Source organism: Lygodium microphyllum, chromosome 28 (assembly GCF_053477565.2).
Source record: "Lygodium microphyllum isolate KBCC chromosome 28, Lygodium_microphyllum_v1.1.10, whole genome shotgun sequence".
NCBI lineage: Eukaryota > Viridiplantae > Streptophyta > Polypodiopsida > Schizaeales > Lygodiaceae > Lygodium > Lygodium microphyllum.
Genome location: NC_141162.1, coordinates 51425907 through 51444227, shown reverse-complemented (window position 1 = coordinate 51444227; position 18321 = coordinate 51425907). Strand labels below are relative to the sequence as shown.

General features: G+C 44.9%; 1 protein-coding gene across 2 annotated transcripts; it reads right to left on the bottom strand.

Moving 5' to 3' along the window:
• Nucleotides 1–438: 438 nt before the first annotated feature.
• Nucleotides 439–3157, bottom strand: LOC148011433 (uncharacterized). 2 transcript variants are annotated; one of them, XM_087670317.1, is made up of 3 exons: nucleotides 3039–3157; nucleotides 2874–2928; nucleotides 439–2772 (listed from the first exon to the last, which is right to left on the bottom strand). In XM_087670317.1, the coding sequence occupies exon 3, from the start codon at nucleotides 2628–2630 to the stop codon at nucleotides 696–698; it is 1935 nt and encodes a 644-aa protein (XP_087526443.1). In that variant the 5' UTR covers nucleotides 2631–2772; nucleotides 2874–2928; nucleotides 3039–3157; the 3' UTR covers nucleotides 439–695. The 2 variants fall into 2 exon arrangements, with proteins under 2 accessions (XP_087526443.1, XP_087526444.1); XM_087670318.1 differs by having other exon boundaries at nucleotides 2874–3101.
• Between the last annotated feature and the right edge of the window lie 15164 nt (nucleotides 3158–18321).

The window sequence follows — 18321 nt, the reverse complement described above, 5'->3', positions numbered from 1 at the left end:
AAAATGTCAAGGTGATAGTCTTATAGTTTTGAACCCTCATAGATATGCTACATGGGAAATAGGATGTGAGGCTCCAACTCATGCATTTGTGTTACTTGACCCACACCTACTATGTCATGACCGTGGTGGCGATAGAGTTAAAATTTTGCCTTACATATGCCAACAACTATTCAAAGACCAAATGTTATTAATAACTTAGTTGCTAGCTCCACTAGAGCAACGATTTGAGGAGAGGTTGGTAATGGTACTTTTAACCATAGATAGAGGGGGTTGCCCAAGCATTTATCAATTATGCTCTTATTTTCTTATGAACCTTGTTATAACTTTGTAAAACACATCTTAGAAGTTAGAACGCCAGCTGAAGTTTGAACCATCAAATCCAACATCAACTCCGACGTCAACAGTTTGCTGGCGAACCTGTCGTTCTCGGAGATTGTTAGTACAATGTTGCAACGTTGCAAAGTTGAGCGAGCTCGATCAAATCATTGCGTCCTAGGATTAGCGTCGTGCAGTAACTATTGAAGCTCGCAACGTTACGACACACGTAGGTTGATGTGAATCATAACAAGAGGAACTTGGATTTGGAACATAATCGTTCGTAGGTACACCTAATGATGAATGAAGGTCAGGAGTTACAACAACAAAGGAGTCTACTGTCTGAGAGAGAGAGAGAGAGAGAGAGAGAGGGGGGGGAATTAAAAGCGGCAGTGAATGGAGAAGGCGGGGCCGTCGGGCCGGAAGGAGGGGTTGTAGGAGCCGGGGCCAGGGCGCCACTCCAGGTCGACGTGCTGCGGGAGGTAGGAGGAGGGGAGGCGCTGGCCGAGGCTGAATCTGGGCGCCGAGTGGGACACAAAGCTGCGGCTGGGCTCGTAGGCTCCCGGCCCGGGCGTCTGGGACTGCCACGACGGGATCAGGCCAGTCCGGCTGTGAAGCGTGAAGGCAGGCCCGTCCGGCCGCGCCACCACGTTGTAGGTGCCCGGGCCCGGCCCGCTGCCCCGCCCGCTGCGCGCCGCCCGGAGCCGCCCGTGCATTGAGTGCGCTGGGCCGGCCCTCTTGTTCCACAGCTCGTAGGACCCCGGCCCGGGCCCCAGGATCCTCTTGCTCCCGGGCGGCCTCATCCCGAAGCTGAAGCTCAGGCTGTGCGGCCCACTCCCGGTGTTGTATTGGCCCGGCCCCGGGGAATCCTCCCGCCCTCCGGTGGGCGCGCCCGACGCCACTCTGCTGCCGAAGCTGAACGCCGGCGAGTCCGGCCTCGCCGGCACCACGTTGTATCTCCCGGGTCCCGGCGTGTCGGATGCCTTCAGATGCGTTACCTTCGGCAGCAAGCTGAACGCGGGTCCCTCGTGCGTCGACGGCAGCCTGTATTGCCCCGGCCCCGGTGCCGGCTCCGGAATCCTATCTAGCGGCTTGCCGGCCAGAGAGAACGACGGCGAGCTCGATCTGGAACAACAGCTCATGTCGGAAAAGTACCTCCCCGGCCCCGGCGTCCCGTCGGCCTGCCGCGCCGCCTGGAACCTGCTCAGCAAACTGAAGGCCGGCCCGTGCGCCTTGCTCTCGTGGTGGTACGCCCCGGGCCCGGGGCTGGCCCCGCCGGCACGCGACGGCGATATGCGCCCCCCGAGGGAGTACGACGGGCCGTCGGGGTCGTAGTGGCGTTGGTAGGCGCCCGGGCCGGGCGTGTCGCTGCGTTTGAAGCTCTCCTCGCGGCCAGTGATGGAGTAACAGGGCCCGCAAGCTTTACCAGGGCGGAGGTTATAGGTCCCGGGACCGGGGGTGAAGGCGGCGTCGGTGATGGGCTTGGAGAGGTGGCCACCGAAGCTATAGGCGGGAGGCGAGGGGCGGGTGTAGCGGGAGTTGACGTAGTAGGAGCCTGGGCCGGGGAGGGTGTCTTTGCCCATCATGGCGCGGCGCGAGAAGAGGCGGTAGCGGGGTACGGGGGCGCCGGTAGAGCGGGAAGAGGAGAGGACGTCGTAGGAGCCGGGGCCGGGGGAGGTGGCCTCGAGAGGCTCTGTGCGGGGGGGGACACGGCCGGCGAGGCTGATGGACGGTGGCTTCGGGCCGCGAAAGGCGCTCGGGTAGTACGCCCCAGGGCCCGGGTGGTTGCCGTGCCGTGGCGGCGAGCCCTTCCGGCCCATGGAGTACGATGGCGACTCGCTTCGCGTCGAGATAAAGTAGTCCCCCGGGCCCGGCGTGCCGCCCCCCTTGCGGGCGCCGGCATTCGGCCTCTGGTGCCGCGCCGCCATCGTTATGGCCGGAGCCCCCGACGGCGCAGCGGGATAGTAGGCTCCCGGCCCGGGGGAGCTCGACACCGCCTTGCCCGCGTCCTTTCCAGTGATGGAGTACGACGGCCCCTGCGACGTCGCTGGCGTGCTGTACGTCCCCGGCCCAGGCATCGCGATGTCCGGCAGCCGATTCGCCGGCCTCGCTCCCATCGTAATCGCCGGCGAGATTTCCGGCACCGCTGGAGAGTACGCCCCCGGTCCCGGAGTCCCGTTGTGCGACGTCACTGCGAGCTTGGCCCCAACTCCGCCCCCTCCTCCGCCATCGTGACTGGGTGCCGGCGAGGGTGGCCGCGAGCCTGTATTAGCAGACGCCGGCTTCAGCTCCGGCAGATGAGTTCGATGATCCATTGCTGTTGTTGCAGTGATTCAAGTTCGACCATACCAATCAGTCGATCAATCATCCATTCTTTGTGGAATCCGGCAAATCGGAGAGAGATCGCAGTCTGTGCAGACGGATGGCCCGATTAGTTGACGTCGATGATCCTCGTTCCTGCAGCGAAATTTTGGTAAGAAAGCACTGCATCAAACATGACTGCACAAAACTGAAGCTTCGCTCCCTTCCTAGACACAGTTCATGTTGTGGATCACTACCATCGAATACAGCCAGCCACTATCCTGCTCCGCCGCCTCGACATGTTACTTGTTTCTGCGAAATTGTTAAATCCGAGAAAATCAGCTGACTGTGACGACCGTATAGCTGCTGCTGGGAATATCGTCCAACCTGACAGAGAGAGATAGAAAGAGAGATGAAGAGACCTGTTCCGACTCCATAGCTGCTGCCGGGAAAACTGTCGACCCAGAGAGAGAGAGAGAGAGAGAGAGCTGTCTCAGAGATTTGAGTTCGGAACAGACGCGTCCTGGTGCCACCCGAGCCCATGCAAAGGCGGAAAGGTTTTGCTCGTTCGTATCTGCCTATCCCGCTGACCCTAAAATTGACCTCTTTTTCCCGTTTACCTTTTGGCGAATTAGTTTTTCCATCGACTCAGGCTTTCGTTAGGTGTAGTCTTGCGTGCAAAATAATTGGCTTGTTTTGAGGGCAAATATTATATTCGATGGTAAAATATTTACATCGCCCCTAGTGTGCCGGGACCCCGGGGGTATGATATCCGCCCATTGAAGAGCTTAAAAACTGGCCTAAGGGTCGTAGACATCTTCTTAATCGTATGATATGCATCAACAACGATGCTATTACAAAGGCTAAATGGGGAGATATAAAGCGTTTTGAGAAGACCAAATACAATGTTATTTCAAAGGCACTATAGATTCACCATAGTTACACCTTGAACAACATTCCATACCTTTTTTAAGACTTCATTTAAGTTGCCATCGTCCTCAAGGTAGGATTTGCTTCCATGATACCAAGTGATCCAAGTTCATCCTTTCCATTCCACCACATGGCCTAAGTCTCTTGACAATCTCAAAAGGCATGCTTAACTATTTTCTCCTTTTTCTTATAGACGACGCACATGGGTGATATTTAACAAAACTTAGAGATGGGTCAAAGATCATATCTCTGGTGGGGTGAGCTTGTTGGTTGCTATCCTCCAAAGCAGTACATAGATTTTAAATGAGGGGGTTTCCCTCCATGCCTTCTTAAGGCGCTTCTTCCATGTCATGAACTCACCTCCACTACAAGATACATGCCACATATTGACAGTTAAAGCGACACAAATATTCATAAAAAAGATTACCCTCGTCATCGCTAAAAGCCTCAGTATATATGTCTTTGCAGACATGTGCATGATGAGATACTGAAAAAAAGGGTCATTGATTCAATATTTAAATAAGTATAAGACTAATGATGACAACTCATAAAATCACATGGAATTATAAAGAGGAGAGTTCTAAACAAACATGGAAATGTATTTATAAATATTGCAAAATGCGAGCTTATACAAAGGATGAGAAATATATCTAAGGAATGCTACACGAAAAGAGCTTGTATGGATTATATAGAGGGGTCAAGGTCCCTACAAATGTGATAAACCCTAGAGGTAATAAGTTGTTGAGTGTGGAAATGATTTGTTTCTTTGGGATAATTTTTTGTTGTTTTTGTTGCTAAATGGTTGTTTTTGTAATTGATTATTTGAATTTGAAGTGTTTGGAATGGTTTGAGTATGTTTGAAGGATTTATGTTGGTTTTTGATGAGGATATGTTGTTTTAAAGGGTTATGTGATTCTCTCAGTTTGGTTTTGTAAGGTCTTATTTTCTTCTATTTTGTTTCTGTTTTGATAGTTGAGATGATTGAATGGATGTTTTGAGATATGGTTGAGGTTGTGTTAAAATGTTTGTGAAATATTGAATTGACTTTGGTTTGGCTTTTGTGGTTTTTATGGTTTTTTATTATCTTTTGTAAGGTTTTGTAGCTTCTGTAGTTTTGTTCTTCTGTTATCCTGTTGTTCAATGGTCTGTGTTGTTTGTTCTTGTTGAGTGTTATGTTGGGTATACGGATGTTTTAGGAAGTGTTCTTATCTTATAAAAGGATGAATGGAAGCTCTATTCAAGCTAATTGAAGTGAAGAAGTCAGATCTCATAGGACACTAAGATGTCACTGGTGCCTCTTTGCATCTGACACACCTTTTAGGAGGTGTATCCACGGCCTAAGAATGATTATTGAGAGTCATTATTGAGTATTGTAGTAAGGAGATGATGTACTATTGATTGAGAGAGAGAGTGTCAAAGATGGCAAATTCTATCAAAACAATGTATCTATTTATGAGAGATTGAGAGAGAGAACTATAAAGACAATGAAGATGAATACTATGTGATTATTTCCATTTAAAAATGGTGTATTCTTTTTGTGTTCTTGTTAGTTTTGATGGATTTTATGAAGATGTTGAAGATTATGGTTGATTCTATAAAATCTATGGGAGATATCTACTATAATGTTGCATGAAGATTTGTTCTTTTCCTTATTGTGGTTCTCTAAAGAACGAAACAAAAAGCTTGTTGATGTTATAAGATAGATTATCTTGCAGTAGAAACCCTTTTTCCTTGGTGTCTCTCTTGGGGCTCCATGTTTTTGGTATGTAGCCGAGGGAAACTTGCCATCAACAAGCATCAGAAGAGGCTGAAAATGAAGGAAATGGCATTGCCAAGAAGAGAAGAATTCAATGGATGTTTGCAAAGTTCCTTCTACCATTGGAAAATTGGAGATTCTCATTACCAAAGCTACTTTTCATAAGAAGTTTATCCCACAATGGCGGAAATATATTACCATCATGATGCAAACTCTATGTGGTGGACTGTTTCCTCTTCCTGTTAAAGCAACAGAGACGTGCATCTTGGTGACAAATTGTTTGGAAACAAACTGAAGTGTAGAAATAGAGAGAATGATCATACATGGAAGATTTAACATTCATTGAGAAGTTTCCAGACATCATCAAGTGGGAGATCGTAAAGAAGCTTCAGGAGTCGTGGTTAGTGAAGGTTCATGAAAACAAGAAAGAAAAGAGTTGGAATTGTTTGTAGATGCTCAATAGCAGGACATATGGGTGTTAGATATGATCAATGCCCCACCCTCATTAGGTGCTACCAATGATCCATGGTGCTCAAAGTTGTAAGGCCTCCATTATGAGGAGAAGCCAAATGTGAGCCCGGACATTGGTTGAGTCCTGACTTGTATATCAGATGAGGTCTATGTGACCGGATGGCAAAAAGGTGACTGTTATGGGTCTAATCTTTGGGTTAGACGGAGTGGTTAAGCTGGTAGCAACTCGAGGCACATTGCATTGAGTTGCGTGGTAAGGGAGTTAAAAGGGGCCCCTATTGTGGGGTCCGAGGGCCACGGAAGCGGCCCCTAGCTGGGGGGTCTCCGGGGGGCTAGCAGCCCCCCTGGCAAGGGTCCGGGGGCAGCGCCCCCGGCTCGATGGTAAAGGGAATATTCCCTGGCCGACTAGTGGAGGCTCATATGGTAGGTCGGTCAGCAGGCCGACCTAACGACCTTCGCGAGCTATAAAAGCTAAACCCCTTCGCAGCCATCACTCACTCATCTTTCACCTAGTCAGAGTTGTTGTTCCAGCTAGCCTTAAGCTCTTCACCTATCTTCTGTCTAGATCGCCATCTAAGCTTCACATAGTGGAAGCGCATGGGTGGACAGAGCCATCTTTGTATCAGTTGTTTGGAGTTAAAGAATTTACTGATTCTCCTCTTATTTGTTGTGTACTCTCTATCTCTTTCTCAGATTCTGTTCGCTGCGCCGTGTAATATTTTACAATGGGATGCTTGGTATTCTGATAATCTTCTATTTGTCCAATTGGCAATCCACTGGAAATTGGTAAATAGAGTGTTCTTTACAACATACACTATTGAAACCATCAGAAGCTAGCATTATTATGATGATAGCACAATAATAATCGTCAGAAGAATGAGTTTTGATACCTTCAGAATGGAATATCTCCCCCTCTGTAGTGGTATGAAACCTAGAAGGCAAAAATCAAGGTTGAGAATGAGCTTGTAGCAGAAGCCTCCTTTAACGCCCTAAAAGCACTCTTTACAAAAGTCCCCATGGTGACTCAAGGTCCCCTTCCTAGTCAGATTCGTCCTAGAAATATTGATGACAGACTAGCAAATATAGTCCCATTGCCAATTTTTAAGGGCGAGTACAATGAAAACCCTGATCTTCATGTAGCAGATTTTATGGTAGCATGTTGGCTAACAATGCTAGAATCCCCAAGCATTGGTCAACAATATTTCTCGCCACTTGCAAGGGCATGGCATTTCAGTGGTATGAGAGACAAGCAGCAAGAACTGTTGGCACATTGGACGACCTGAAGTTGGCATTCCTCACTAAATTCAAGTGTGAAGGTTTTGAAGAGCGGATGCGAGAGGAGTTCATGAACCTAAGTTAGTCCTCTAGAGAAATAGTAGAAGCTTATGTCTCGCGAATGGAATCCATCCTGAAGAGATGGACCAATCATCATTTGGATTAAGGCATCCAAAAAGGAGTGTTCCTTAGAGACCTACAACCAAAAGTTTGCAAGTTCGTGGAATTGAGAAGACCATGCAACTTGCAAGCTGCAGTGGAAGGTACAAGACCGTATGACAAAGTTGAAGCAAGGTTGTTAATGACCTCAGGAAGAGGAATCTTACCTCCTCTCATGCCAGGAATGGTATACCCACCAAATGCAATCCCAGTGACAGTTTCCTACCCCTACCCCCACATGCAAACAGTGACGTAGTACAATGCAACTAATCCACGGTGGTTGCAGATGACAATGCCTCAAATGATGATTCAACCACAATAGCTGTGATCTCAATTAGTTCCTCCAATGACGATTCAACAACAGTGGGATCCTACCCACTAGAATCAACAATCCCAAGTCTCAACAGGAGCTCTGAATCAGAACCAGAACAAAGGACCTCTTGGATCAACTCAACCAGTGTATGCAATAATTACAGAAGCTTTCCAAAACCCTACAGTGAGTACTCCAAGAGGTGAAAATCTGAAGGATTAGCTATCCAATTCAGTCGAAAGTATCAAAAAATAGCTTATGGATGTGATAACAGAGCAGCTACAAACGCTGAAGGTGAATACCTTTAATATATCTACTCTTATAGGAGGTGGGAGAGATGTGATGCGTTCTAATACATGGTGCGGAAAGTGCCATCAAATCGGGACATTTAGCCACTGAATGTAACCAAAAACCAACCATTCTTGGAGCCTTCTATTCATACTATTTGAGGAAGAACCATATAGAGGATATCTACTCTCTGAAAGAGATGCACGAATGAAGAAAGAAAGATGAAGACGCAAGATTCAACTTGTTGGGATCCAAAATGGCAATGCAGGACATTGGACCAAAGCCTAGGGAGTTTGGTCCTAATTTCAGTCCAATGAGGTTTCCCTCTCAAAGTTACAGAGGATGGCGGTCTGCTACTAGCGGTGGTCAAAGATCAAAGGTGAAATATTACAGATGTGGAGAAAAGGTTCATATCTCACCGAATTGTCCAAACGCTAGAAGATCTATAGATTACAAGCCCTTATGCAATCGATGCAAAGGAGAATGCCACATTGCAAAAGATTATCCAAGTCAAACCCCTGTGAAATCTACTTCTAATACCCAAGAACCTGCTTCCAATTTGGTGGAATTGGAAGTGGCTACAATAACACGAGCAAAGAAAGGAGAATCGATAGTTACAAAAGAGAATGCTTCTTCTACTAAGACTGTGAAGTTCAACCTTCCTCGGAATAAGGAAGTACATAGCACTACAAAGCCACAGAGAGCTACAGAGACAGTTACAGAGAAAGGACCAAAGGTCCAGGAAATAGAGGATGCAAAAGTACCTCCTCATGAAGAAGAAGTGCAGATGTTGCCACTCCTAGAAGAAAAAGGGAAGATAAAAGTGGGCGTGGCCCCATTTTCCAGCCGATTGGAAAAACCTGTGAATCCTATCAAAGAGTATGATTTGGTCAAAGACGTAGACACCTTTAAACCAAACCTAATCTTTCAATAGATGCTGATGATGTCTCCCAACTGTCAAAAAAGATTTAAAAGCAACTTGACAAGAAGACGCGGCCTAAGGATTGCTTTCCTAACAACAACAAAGTCCAACAAAGTCTCAGGACCCGTGAACGAAGTAGATGTGGCTAACACCTTCCTAAGTCCTGGAACCCCAAAGATTGGCGTATGGATAGAAGGATGCTTTATTGCAGATACATTGATTGATGGAGGCTCATCAGTAAACATAATGACGGATGTGACAATGAAGGATCTAGGTTTGCAAGAAATACAACCTACACAGTGCTTATCCGATTGGCAAACCAAAGAAGAATCAAACCGTTGGGCATCCTCCCATACATAAAAACAACCCTTGCAGGAAGAGACTATTGGTTAACATGTTTGGTGGTCAAACCAAATTCTTATGGGACCTCATACCCTCTGCTATTGGGAAGCCCTTGGCTTTTTGAAGCAAGTGCAAGGACGGATTGGTTCAAAGGAACCCTAACCCTAGGCAAAGGAACCAATAAAGTAGTGTTGAAGTTGTATGGATCACAAAAAGATAATGGATCTATGTCCATTGAAGTCATAACAGACTCCTCCAATGAAGTAACAAATGGTACATCAGGAGACGAAGAGGCTGTCAAACGGATCTTTCCCAAGAAAACAAAGGCATGGTTCCTAACAATGGGCACGGTAAGCCAACTACTGAAGGAAGTAAAGACTTTGTCCATGGGAGAATACCTCCTGCTTAAACCCGAATTGACTTCTGAAATCACCTCTGACAGCGAAATAGAAGCATGGATGTATTGTTCTCCTTATTACATGATAGTCACAAAGTCAGAGGCAGAGACAGGAGCAGAGACAGAGACAGAAGTAGAGACAGAGACAGAGACAGAGTCAGAGGCAAAGGCAGAGGTAGAAGCAGATGACATAACAGAGAGCTTGTTCTTCTCTTAAGAATACCCACAGATGTAGAAACAGAACCTGACGAGGACAAAAGTGATAATGCAGATGAAGATTATAAAAGTGAGCTAGAAGGATTTATCCTACTTACAGAAGGCAGAGATGAGGAAGACATTCCTGACGTTCCTAAAGCCTCAAAAGCAAAAGATCCATTTTTGTTTGACAGAATGATTGTGGTACCCTTTCGACTGATCCATGAATCATGTCATACGCAAAGCCTTCATAAGAAATGGATTAAGGAGAATAGGCCTTCCTTTAGCAATGGCTCTTGTCGTCCAAAGTTATCCTTTCTTAAAGAAGATGATGACGATGCACCTTACCAACAACCTCTAGCTCTGCAGCTCAAACAAAATGTAAGAAGTTCCTTTTGTGTGACGTTCATGGATGCATCTTCAGAAGAAGAATTCTCAAACCAAGAAATAACTCATCCCCAATCCACACTCAAGACCTCAATGATACTCTTTCAGCCTCCCAAAGAGCGAGCTAAGCCATTAAAAGACAATAGTAGTTCCAGTGCATCATCAGAAGATGAGACCACTCCCTTGAAGGAGTCAAATACATTTATTCATGAAGTGGAAGGTGAAAGGCAACTGGCATTCCTAGATGCTGATGGTACTTAACGTCACCTAAAAGTGGGTCTAAATCTTCCAAAAGAAGAATTAGTGGTTTTGCAAGACACCTACTTAAGAAGAACTTAGACGTGTTTGCTTGATTGTACAAAGACCTAAAAGGGATCGACCCTACACTCTATCAACATCACATTGACCTTGAACCAGATGCCAAACCAGTAAGGCAACATCAGAGGCAAATGAACCCGAACTACTTAGCCCTGGTAAAGACAAAGTTACTGAAGCTTCTAGAGGCCGAGTTCATCTACCCCGTTGCAAATAGTGAATGGGTTTTGCCCATTGTGGTCGTACCCAAGAAGAATGGGAAACTTTGAATATGTATAGACTTTCGAAAGTTGAATTCCAAGACGAAGAAGGATCATTTCTCTATCATATTCAGAGACCAACTATTGGAAATAGTGGCAAGCCATGAGCTGTATTCTCTTCTGAATGATTTCAGTGGATACAACTAAGTCCAAATCGTAGAAGAGGACCAATCCAAAACAACCTTCACAACAGAATGGGAAATCTATGCTTACAAAGTGATGCCGTTTGAGCTCTGTAATGCTTCTGCTACCTTCCAATGAGTAATGATGGCTGCCTTCCAGAACCATTTGCTCCTTACCTTCAGTGCCCCCTTCATTGATAGACATCTTCCCTTTCTTCAATGTATTCAACTCTTGCTTGAGTTGAATCTTTCATGCCTTTGTATTTACGGAAAACATACTTTCTAGTATGGTCCAAGCTGCATATGAATTCTTTGCATTTCTAATATGTCCCAGCATATTATTGTTAATTACTGTAGATAGCCAATACATGACCTTCTTGTCTTTGGCATTCCATTCCTTCCGTGCCTTTGTCTCTTCTGCAGTTGGAGGATCACTCACCTTCGGCTCCTTTTCTTCACCTGAAACAAACTCGTAGAGGCCTTTTCCAATAAGGAAGTTCGTGACACGGAACTTCCATGAAGGGTAGTTGTTCTTGTCGAGCTTCTCAATGATGGGGCTTCCACTGTTCTCTGCCATTATCACAAAAAATAATACCAAACAGCAAGCAAATCTTCTGCAACCCTCGACCTGTAGTGCACAGCAATACACCAAACAACCTTTTTCACTGTCTGCTCAACAATACATGCAATCTGCAACCTGCTTGCAGATAAACCTTATGTTTGCTTCCTGTAAACACCTCAAGAATTACAGATTTGCAATCTGTAACCTGCGCACCCACTTTCGGTCAAAACAGCCGAAATCATAGTGTACCCTGAAACTACTGTCTGCAACCTTGCGGCTCTAAAACGGGACCTGAAACGGCCTCAGATGCCCAAAATAACTACGGAAGAGCCCTAAAGCACGAGTCTGCAGAATACACAGCGCTCTTTGCACACACCAAATCTCACTACAATCTGAGATTTTTGCTCTGCCCTGCTTCCGGTGCCTCCACATGCACTATCCAACAGAAAGAGTGAAAGGATGGGAGAGCTTCTTACCCGTGGCTTGCTTGCTCAAACCTTGCTTCTTCTCCTTTGCTTTAGCCTTCGAAATCAGCCTCTCTCAGTGGCGCGACTCTGATACCATGTCAAGAATCACGTGGTGGGGAGACTTGCTCAAGATGCTGTGCCGAACACACACAGAATGCAATCGGGAGTTCTTCTGGGCCACATTGTCTCTGCACAAGGGATAGCAACAGACCCGGCTAAGATTGAGAAGATTTCCACCTTGGCAGCCCCAACTAACCTTAAGCAATTGAGGGGATTTCTTGCCCATGTGGGATATTACAGAAGGTTCATTGCATACTTTGCGACTAAGGCAACCCCTTTGCATAAACTCCTAAGAAAAGATGGTGAGTTTACATGGACCACTGATTGTAACGAGGCATTTAATATCGTGAAGCAGTGTTTGATTGAAGCACCCATCCTGCAGCCTCGTGATTGGACGAAGGAGTTCCATGTTCACACTGATGCATCAGTTGAAGGCCTAGGTGCAGTCTTATGCCAAAAGGGCCTCTCTAAATTAGATCAACCAATCTATTATGCAAGTTGAAAAGTAACCGACTGAGAGCAAAACTACACAGTGACAGAGCTTGAGTGTCTAGCATTGGTGTTTGCTTTAGAGAAGTTCTAACATTATCTGTTGTCGACGCATTTCAAATTCTACGTGGACCATGAAGCTCTTTCCTTCTTAATGAACAAGGCCGACGTGAAAGGAAGAATGATGAGATGGCTCCTCTGTTTCAAGAGTTTGATTTTGAAGTGGTTACTAAGCATGGCCATTTCCATGTCCTAACTAATCACCTTTCACGAATCCCTCAAAGTGATGAAGAAGTGCAAGATGATCCAGACCTTCTTCTTGATGCTTCCTTTTTTCTAATCGAAATAGTTATCCCATGGTATGCAGACATAGCCAACCTCTTGGCAACCCAGCAGTATCCCCATGGCATCTCGAGCCATGAGAAGAAAATGCTTCTATTGGAATCATCCCCATACACACCCTGTTAGGTGGTGCTCTGTACAAGAAAGGCAAAAATGAAGTCTTGCAAAGATGTGTTGCAAGACAAGAAATCGGCATAGTATTGAAAGCATGCCATGACAAGCCATGTGGTGGACACTTCACAGGAGAAGCGACAACTAGAAAGGCCTTACTTGCAGGATACTGGTGGCTGACCCTCCATAAGGATGCTTATGATTACTGCAAACAGTGTGATACTTGTCAATGAATGGGAAAGCCTACCAAATCTAGTGCCATGCCCTTGCAACCCATTCTTCCCCTAAAGCCATTTGAGAAGTGGGGGATTGATTTCGTGGGTCCCATTGATCCGCCAATTAGAAGAAAGCAGAGCATATACATCTTGGTTTGTACAGACTATATAACAAAGAGGTGCGAAGCTAAAGCTCTAAAACGGGACGATGGTAATAGCATAGCTCTATTCATGTATGAAAATGTCATCACCCATTTTGGCAATCCCCTAGAGCTAGTAACTGATAGAGGTGCTCATTTCCTTAACAAGATTATGGAAGAGTTGACAGAGTTGTACAAGATCCGCCATCGCAAGTCCACTCCCTATTACCCCAGAGCCAACGGCCAAGTTGAAGTCACTAATCACATCCTCTACTCAATCCTGACAAGGACGATTTCCGCACATCGCCGTGATTGGGATGATCAACTTACAGAGGCTCTCTGGGTGTATAGAACCTCCCATAAGGCAGCTATGGGACAAACTCCTTCCCAGTTGGTATATGAAATAGAAGTCGTCTTTCCTGTTGAACTTGAGCTACCCTCCATCAATGAATACCTGGGAGATGACGAGTCCCTGCAATGCCATCTTTTGCACTTGGAGTGTCTTGATGAGATCCACAAGATGGCCCTACAGTGCATGGAAACTACTCAGGCATGATGCAAGGCCTATCATGACAGTTTCATCAAATACAAGGAGTTCAAGGAGGGTGATATTGTCCTGGCCTATGATTCGCCATTTGGAAAGTTTCCTGGCAAACTTCAACAACGCTAGATAGATCCTTATAAGGTACTTGCCATCAATCCAAATGGCTCAGTCCAAGTCCAGATAGTTGATGCCTTTATTGATCCCTTTCTAATCAATGGCTATCGCCTAAAGAAGTACTTCCCTCCCTGGGGATCCTGACAATCACAGTCGAACCAGCCTTTCCCTTTTGGGCATTGCACTATCCTTTTCCTTGTGCTACTAATAGCCATTACGTCTTCTTTACGAGGCGATATCCTTCTACTAGTCTCTCGTTTGATTCCACAGTGGTGATGAGGATGGTCTTGACACATGGTATTTCTACCATTTTCTTTTTTCTTTTTTAATATCAGTCATGGGAGAAAAGGACTTAGATCCTTGTCATACTGACCTATTCTTCAAGAAAAGATAGAAACACCCTCGAGACTAGGGAGAAAAAAAAAGAGAAAAAAATAAAATAAAAATAAAGCTACTATGGGAGAAAATGAAGAAATTCCCTGTCATAGCAGGCCTCCTTCCAAGAAAATGTGGTAAACACCCTTGGACGAGAAGCTAGCTATGGAAAAGGTGGAAACATCCCACAGTCCATAACAGTTGAATCGCTAGCCGAACCTTTCTAGATGCAACTTTCCAAATCCACCTCCCTTGGTACGCTATATTAGTCCTCTCATTCAAAGGACTGATTCCTTATAACAGACTACCTTTTCCAAAGATGACATGCTCTACAGATAAAATCAAGTACCAGATCTGTTGGCTACCTCCCTGGGTATGCCTCTTCATCGACACCTTGTCGACAACCAACCAGCGATCTTCATCGACAACCCATTGAGTGATGTGAGCTTTCATCCTAACAAGATGGGCTGTGAGTATGGGCCACCCTTTGTATTTATCAGTGAGCGTAAGAAGAGGGTGGGGTGAGTGACCAGTCTTTTCCCTTCAAGTCGAATGAGAGGTGGGCTATGTGGGATGGATTATGTAAAATGGGCCAAATTTTTCTAACCCTATCCTTATGATTGTAAGTGCATGTTCTGTGTTAAGTGTGGGGATGTCAGATCAATCCAGCCGGTTGATGAGTTCTAGGCTGTGTTGATGCATCCAACCCTGTCCGTTAAGGTTTTAAGTGTGGAGATGTGTCTTTGCGTGTCTATGATGCATAACCCCTTGTATATGCCTCAATTTGATCATGCATATATGCCATGACCTGCTTTTACCCTGATGAGGTCTCTTCCCCACCCACTTGTCCACTTTCAACCCACCCTTGGGGCCATTTCTTCTCTATTTTTATTTATCTCTTGTTTTGATGTTTTTTCATGTGAATGCATCCTACATTCACCAAAACCCAAATCCAACCTTCCTATCCTGTTCGTTCCTTTGAACTAACCATTTTTTCTTTTTACCAGCCCCTGTTCCACCAGACAGTTCTTGCATTCTTAATTTTTGAACCACTTTTTATCAATTGGTCATGTTTTCATGTGAACATATCATTTTTGCTTCGGAACCACAATCTTACATGACAGCCCTGTCCTACACCTTCCATATGACATTTTTCCTTTTTACACCTTGCCATTCAGATGCCCAATTCATCGGTTATTACTTTTTACGGGGACACCCCGTTGCACTTTTCCATCATCTTCCCCTCATCGCCAAGCCCATTTTTCCTTTTCACGAAATTTCGTTATGATGCACGATTTGCATGTTATTAATATTTCTTTGTCTTGCTGTGTTCCCACGCCTTGCCTCCCCCATGAATGTGCATTTTTTTTTACTTTTTCGCGCCTCGAGACGCCCCCGTTGCGTTCGCGACTCCTGTGCTGCCATCCTAGCCTTGTTTAATCGTGTCGACGATGTAAATTTTTTTATCCCCGCCCCGCGCTTGTGCACGGGACGACGAGGGGGGACTCCCTTGTTTTCTTTTAATTAATTAATTATTTATTTAAATTTATCTTTTTTACAAAAAAAAATTAATTAAAAAATTAACCCCCCCCCTCTTCCCCAACGATTCCTCCCTCCCCCCCCCCTCTTCTCCTTCTTCTTTGTAAATTAATTTTTGTAAATTAAAAACCATTCACCAGTGCACATGCACATGCGTTACAAACACATTTAAATTGTAATTGAAATGAACCCCTCGAAGTCACGCATGCATGCACTCAAGTGCCACATATCATATAATTGTAAAAATGAACTGCATCAATAGAGACCCAATCAAGTTAAGTCATGTCTCGTCTGAGAGGGGCTGGGCTACGTTTTCGACTCACCATCATGCATTAACAGATTAAATTAACAATGAATTGTGCTTAATTGATCGTCTAAAAAAATGAGTCGTTAGTTCCGCACTATAGGACATTGAACGTTACGTGGGATTTTGGGATTATTAGTCTGATCAGTGTTCTTTATATTTTTTATCAGAGTTTTTTTGGTTCAGTCATGACTTTATGAATCTGTGTCTGGGTTACGATATGCATGGCACTTTTGTTTTCTATTGTGTGCTTACATACGAGGATCAAGGTGCTTGATTGTTTGCATATCACGAAGCTTTCGATAGCATCTATGCGTAGGTCATGTCGAATTTTCTGTAGGATGTGGTTTGCTTAGGATGGTCCCGTCCAGTCAGTCTTGTCATAAATCTTTCTCCTATCAATGATCTCAGTGGTGGTTTTGTTTGTGGTCATATAACCGCACCTTCTCTTTATCTATAGCTAATATCAATGAAGCACTGTGCTTGACCATTTCTACTTCATTTGTGCCCAGTGGTAACCAGTTACTTACTGCTGAAGAGATTGTCATGCTCTTAAAGAAGGAAACTTCTACCCCCCTTCTTCTCAACCAACTTATTAATAGTTCAGGGGTGTCTATTGCCCATATCTCTTCTCCCTTATGGAAGTAGCTATATCAGTTCCTCCAGGACTGCGGGCAAATCTGTATCTAAGTATCTATCCAAGGAACTGTTCATAGCTTTTGTGAAGATTCTAGAGGGTGCTAAGTTCAATTGGGCAGGCTTTCTACTATCCAAAATGGATCAACATTTTCAGCAAAGTACAGAAGGGTCAACTCAGTAATGTCTCCTATGGTACCTTCTTACAGTGCATTATCACTTTTGCACCTCCTCATGGTGGTGCTCCAATGCCTGATCCTGCTCCTTTGCCGATGCAGCCTCCACATTCAGTCCCTTCTCCTCCATCGATGCAACCTAATTCAGAACATGAAGAGTCCCCTATTGTTTTTTTTCGATAGAAATGCCTTCGTACGAAGGGTCCTTCCAGTCCTCTTGTACTAGATTCCCCTGTACAAGCATCTGTACTTCCTGCTATTTCTGGCAATGCCCTTCCTTCATTCCTCTCCTATACCAATTTATTTGCAACACAACGAGAAGGACAGCTAGATTTGCAAATCCATTCATCTTTACAAACCATATTATCCGGACCCATGCTTCCACAAATGGTTTCAAGTGTCCATTCTACTTTGGAAGCCTCCCTCACTTCTTGCCTTTAGACACTGTACACAAGTGTTTACACTTCTATGCAAGACAAGTGGATTTCCTAGCTAGTTAGTTGAGTAAGGCACTAGAGGATCTGTCTTCAGAAAGGGCTACACTTAGTGCTATCCATAAACAGATGATTGTTGCCACATCCTTGATGGATTCATAGAAGGCAACCATTCAAGAGTTGGAATCTAAGGTCGCTAAATCAGGGGAGGAGAATGCATCTCTGACGTTTGAGAAAAATTCTACCCTTGAGGAAATTATCACTTTGGCTGGTAAACTTGGTACTAGTGAGGGTCAGTTGCAGCACTCTCAGGAAACTATAGAGTCCCAAAAGAAACTTATTGAAGAACTTCACCAAAAGGTGGTTGTTCTTTCTATTCCTCCTCCAGCTCCTGCATCTTCTGTTTTTTCTTTCAAAGAGGAGCCTAATCAATTGCAACATAAAGCTAAACTGTATGATGGGTTTTCTGCTAAATTGGACTGCCTTCAGCAGCATATGGATTGCATGCAATAAGATTTTATTCACTATACCGACTTGGTGTCACCGCCTCCTTCCTTTTGGGTTAAATATCATCAGGAAAGATTTGCCTTATACATATCCTTAAGCAATGTGGATTTGGAACCTCCAGAAGATGGGTGGTCAAATCTGTGGTCTACAGACTTACTGAGTGTGGTATTTGATAGATTTGTGGATGAGTTGGTTTCCCATGAGGTCCAATTGTTATCTTTCATGTATCTTACAGGCCATTTGCAAACCCCTCATGAGGAGGACTTGAATGTTTATGTGGGGTATGTGATCTTGCAAGCTGTCATGTATGTGCATTTAGTTGAGCTTCTGCTATAGCTAACAGTTTGAAGACTTATCATGAGTAGACGTCTTGGTGTAGAGGACATGCTTGGCACCCACCTTTGGAGGTTAATGCTTTGGAACCCCATCATCTCAGGAGTGTATTTCAGAAATCCGATATCCATCCATTACAAACTCAGTTGTTGAGCTTTATTGCTGATCATCCGTTATTTACTGAGTCATTTTTCCATGATCTTAATTTTCGTTGTTCTTTCTAATCGT

Coding starts and splice junctions, on each gene's coding strand:
- LOC148011433 (XM_087670317.1), bottom strand. CDS start 2,630: ATGGATCATCGAACTCATCTGCCGGAGCTGAAGCCGGCGTCTGCTAAT.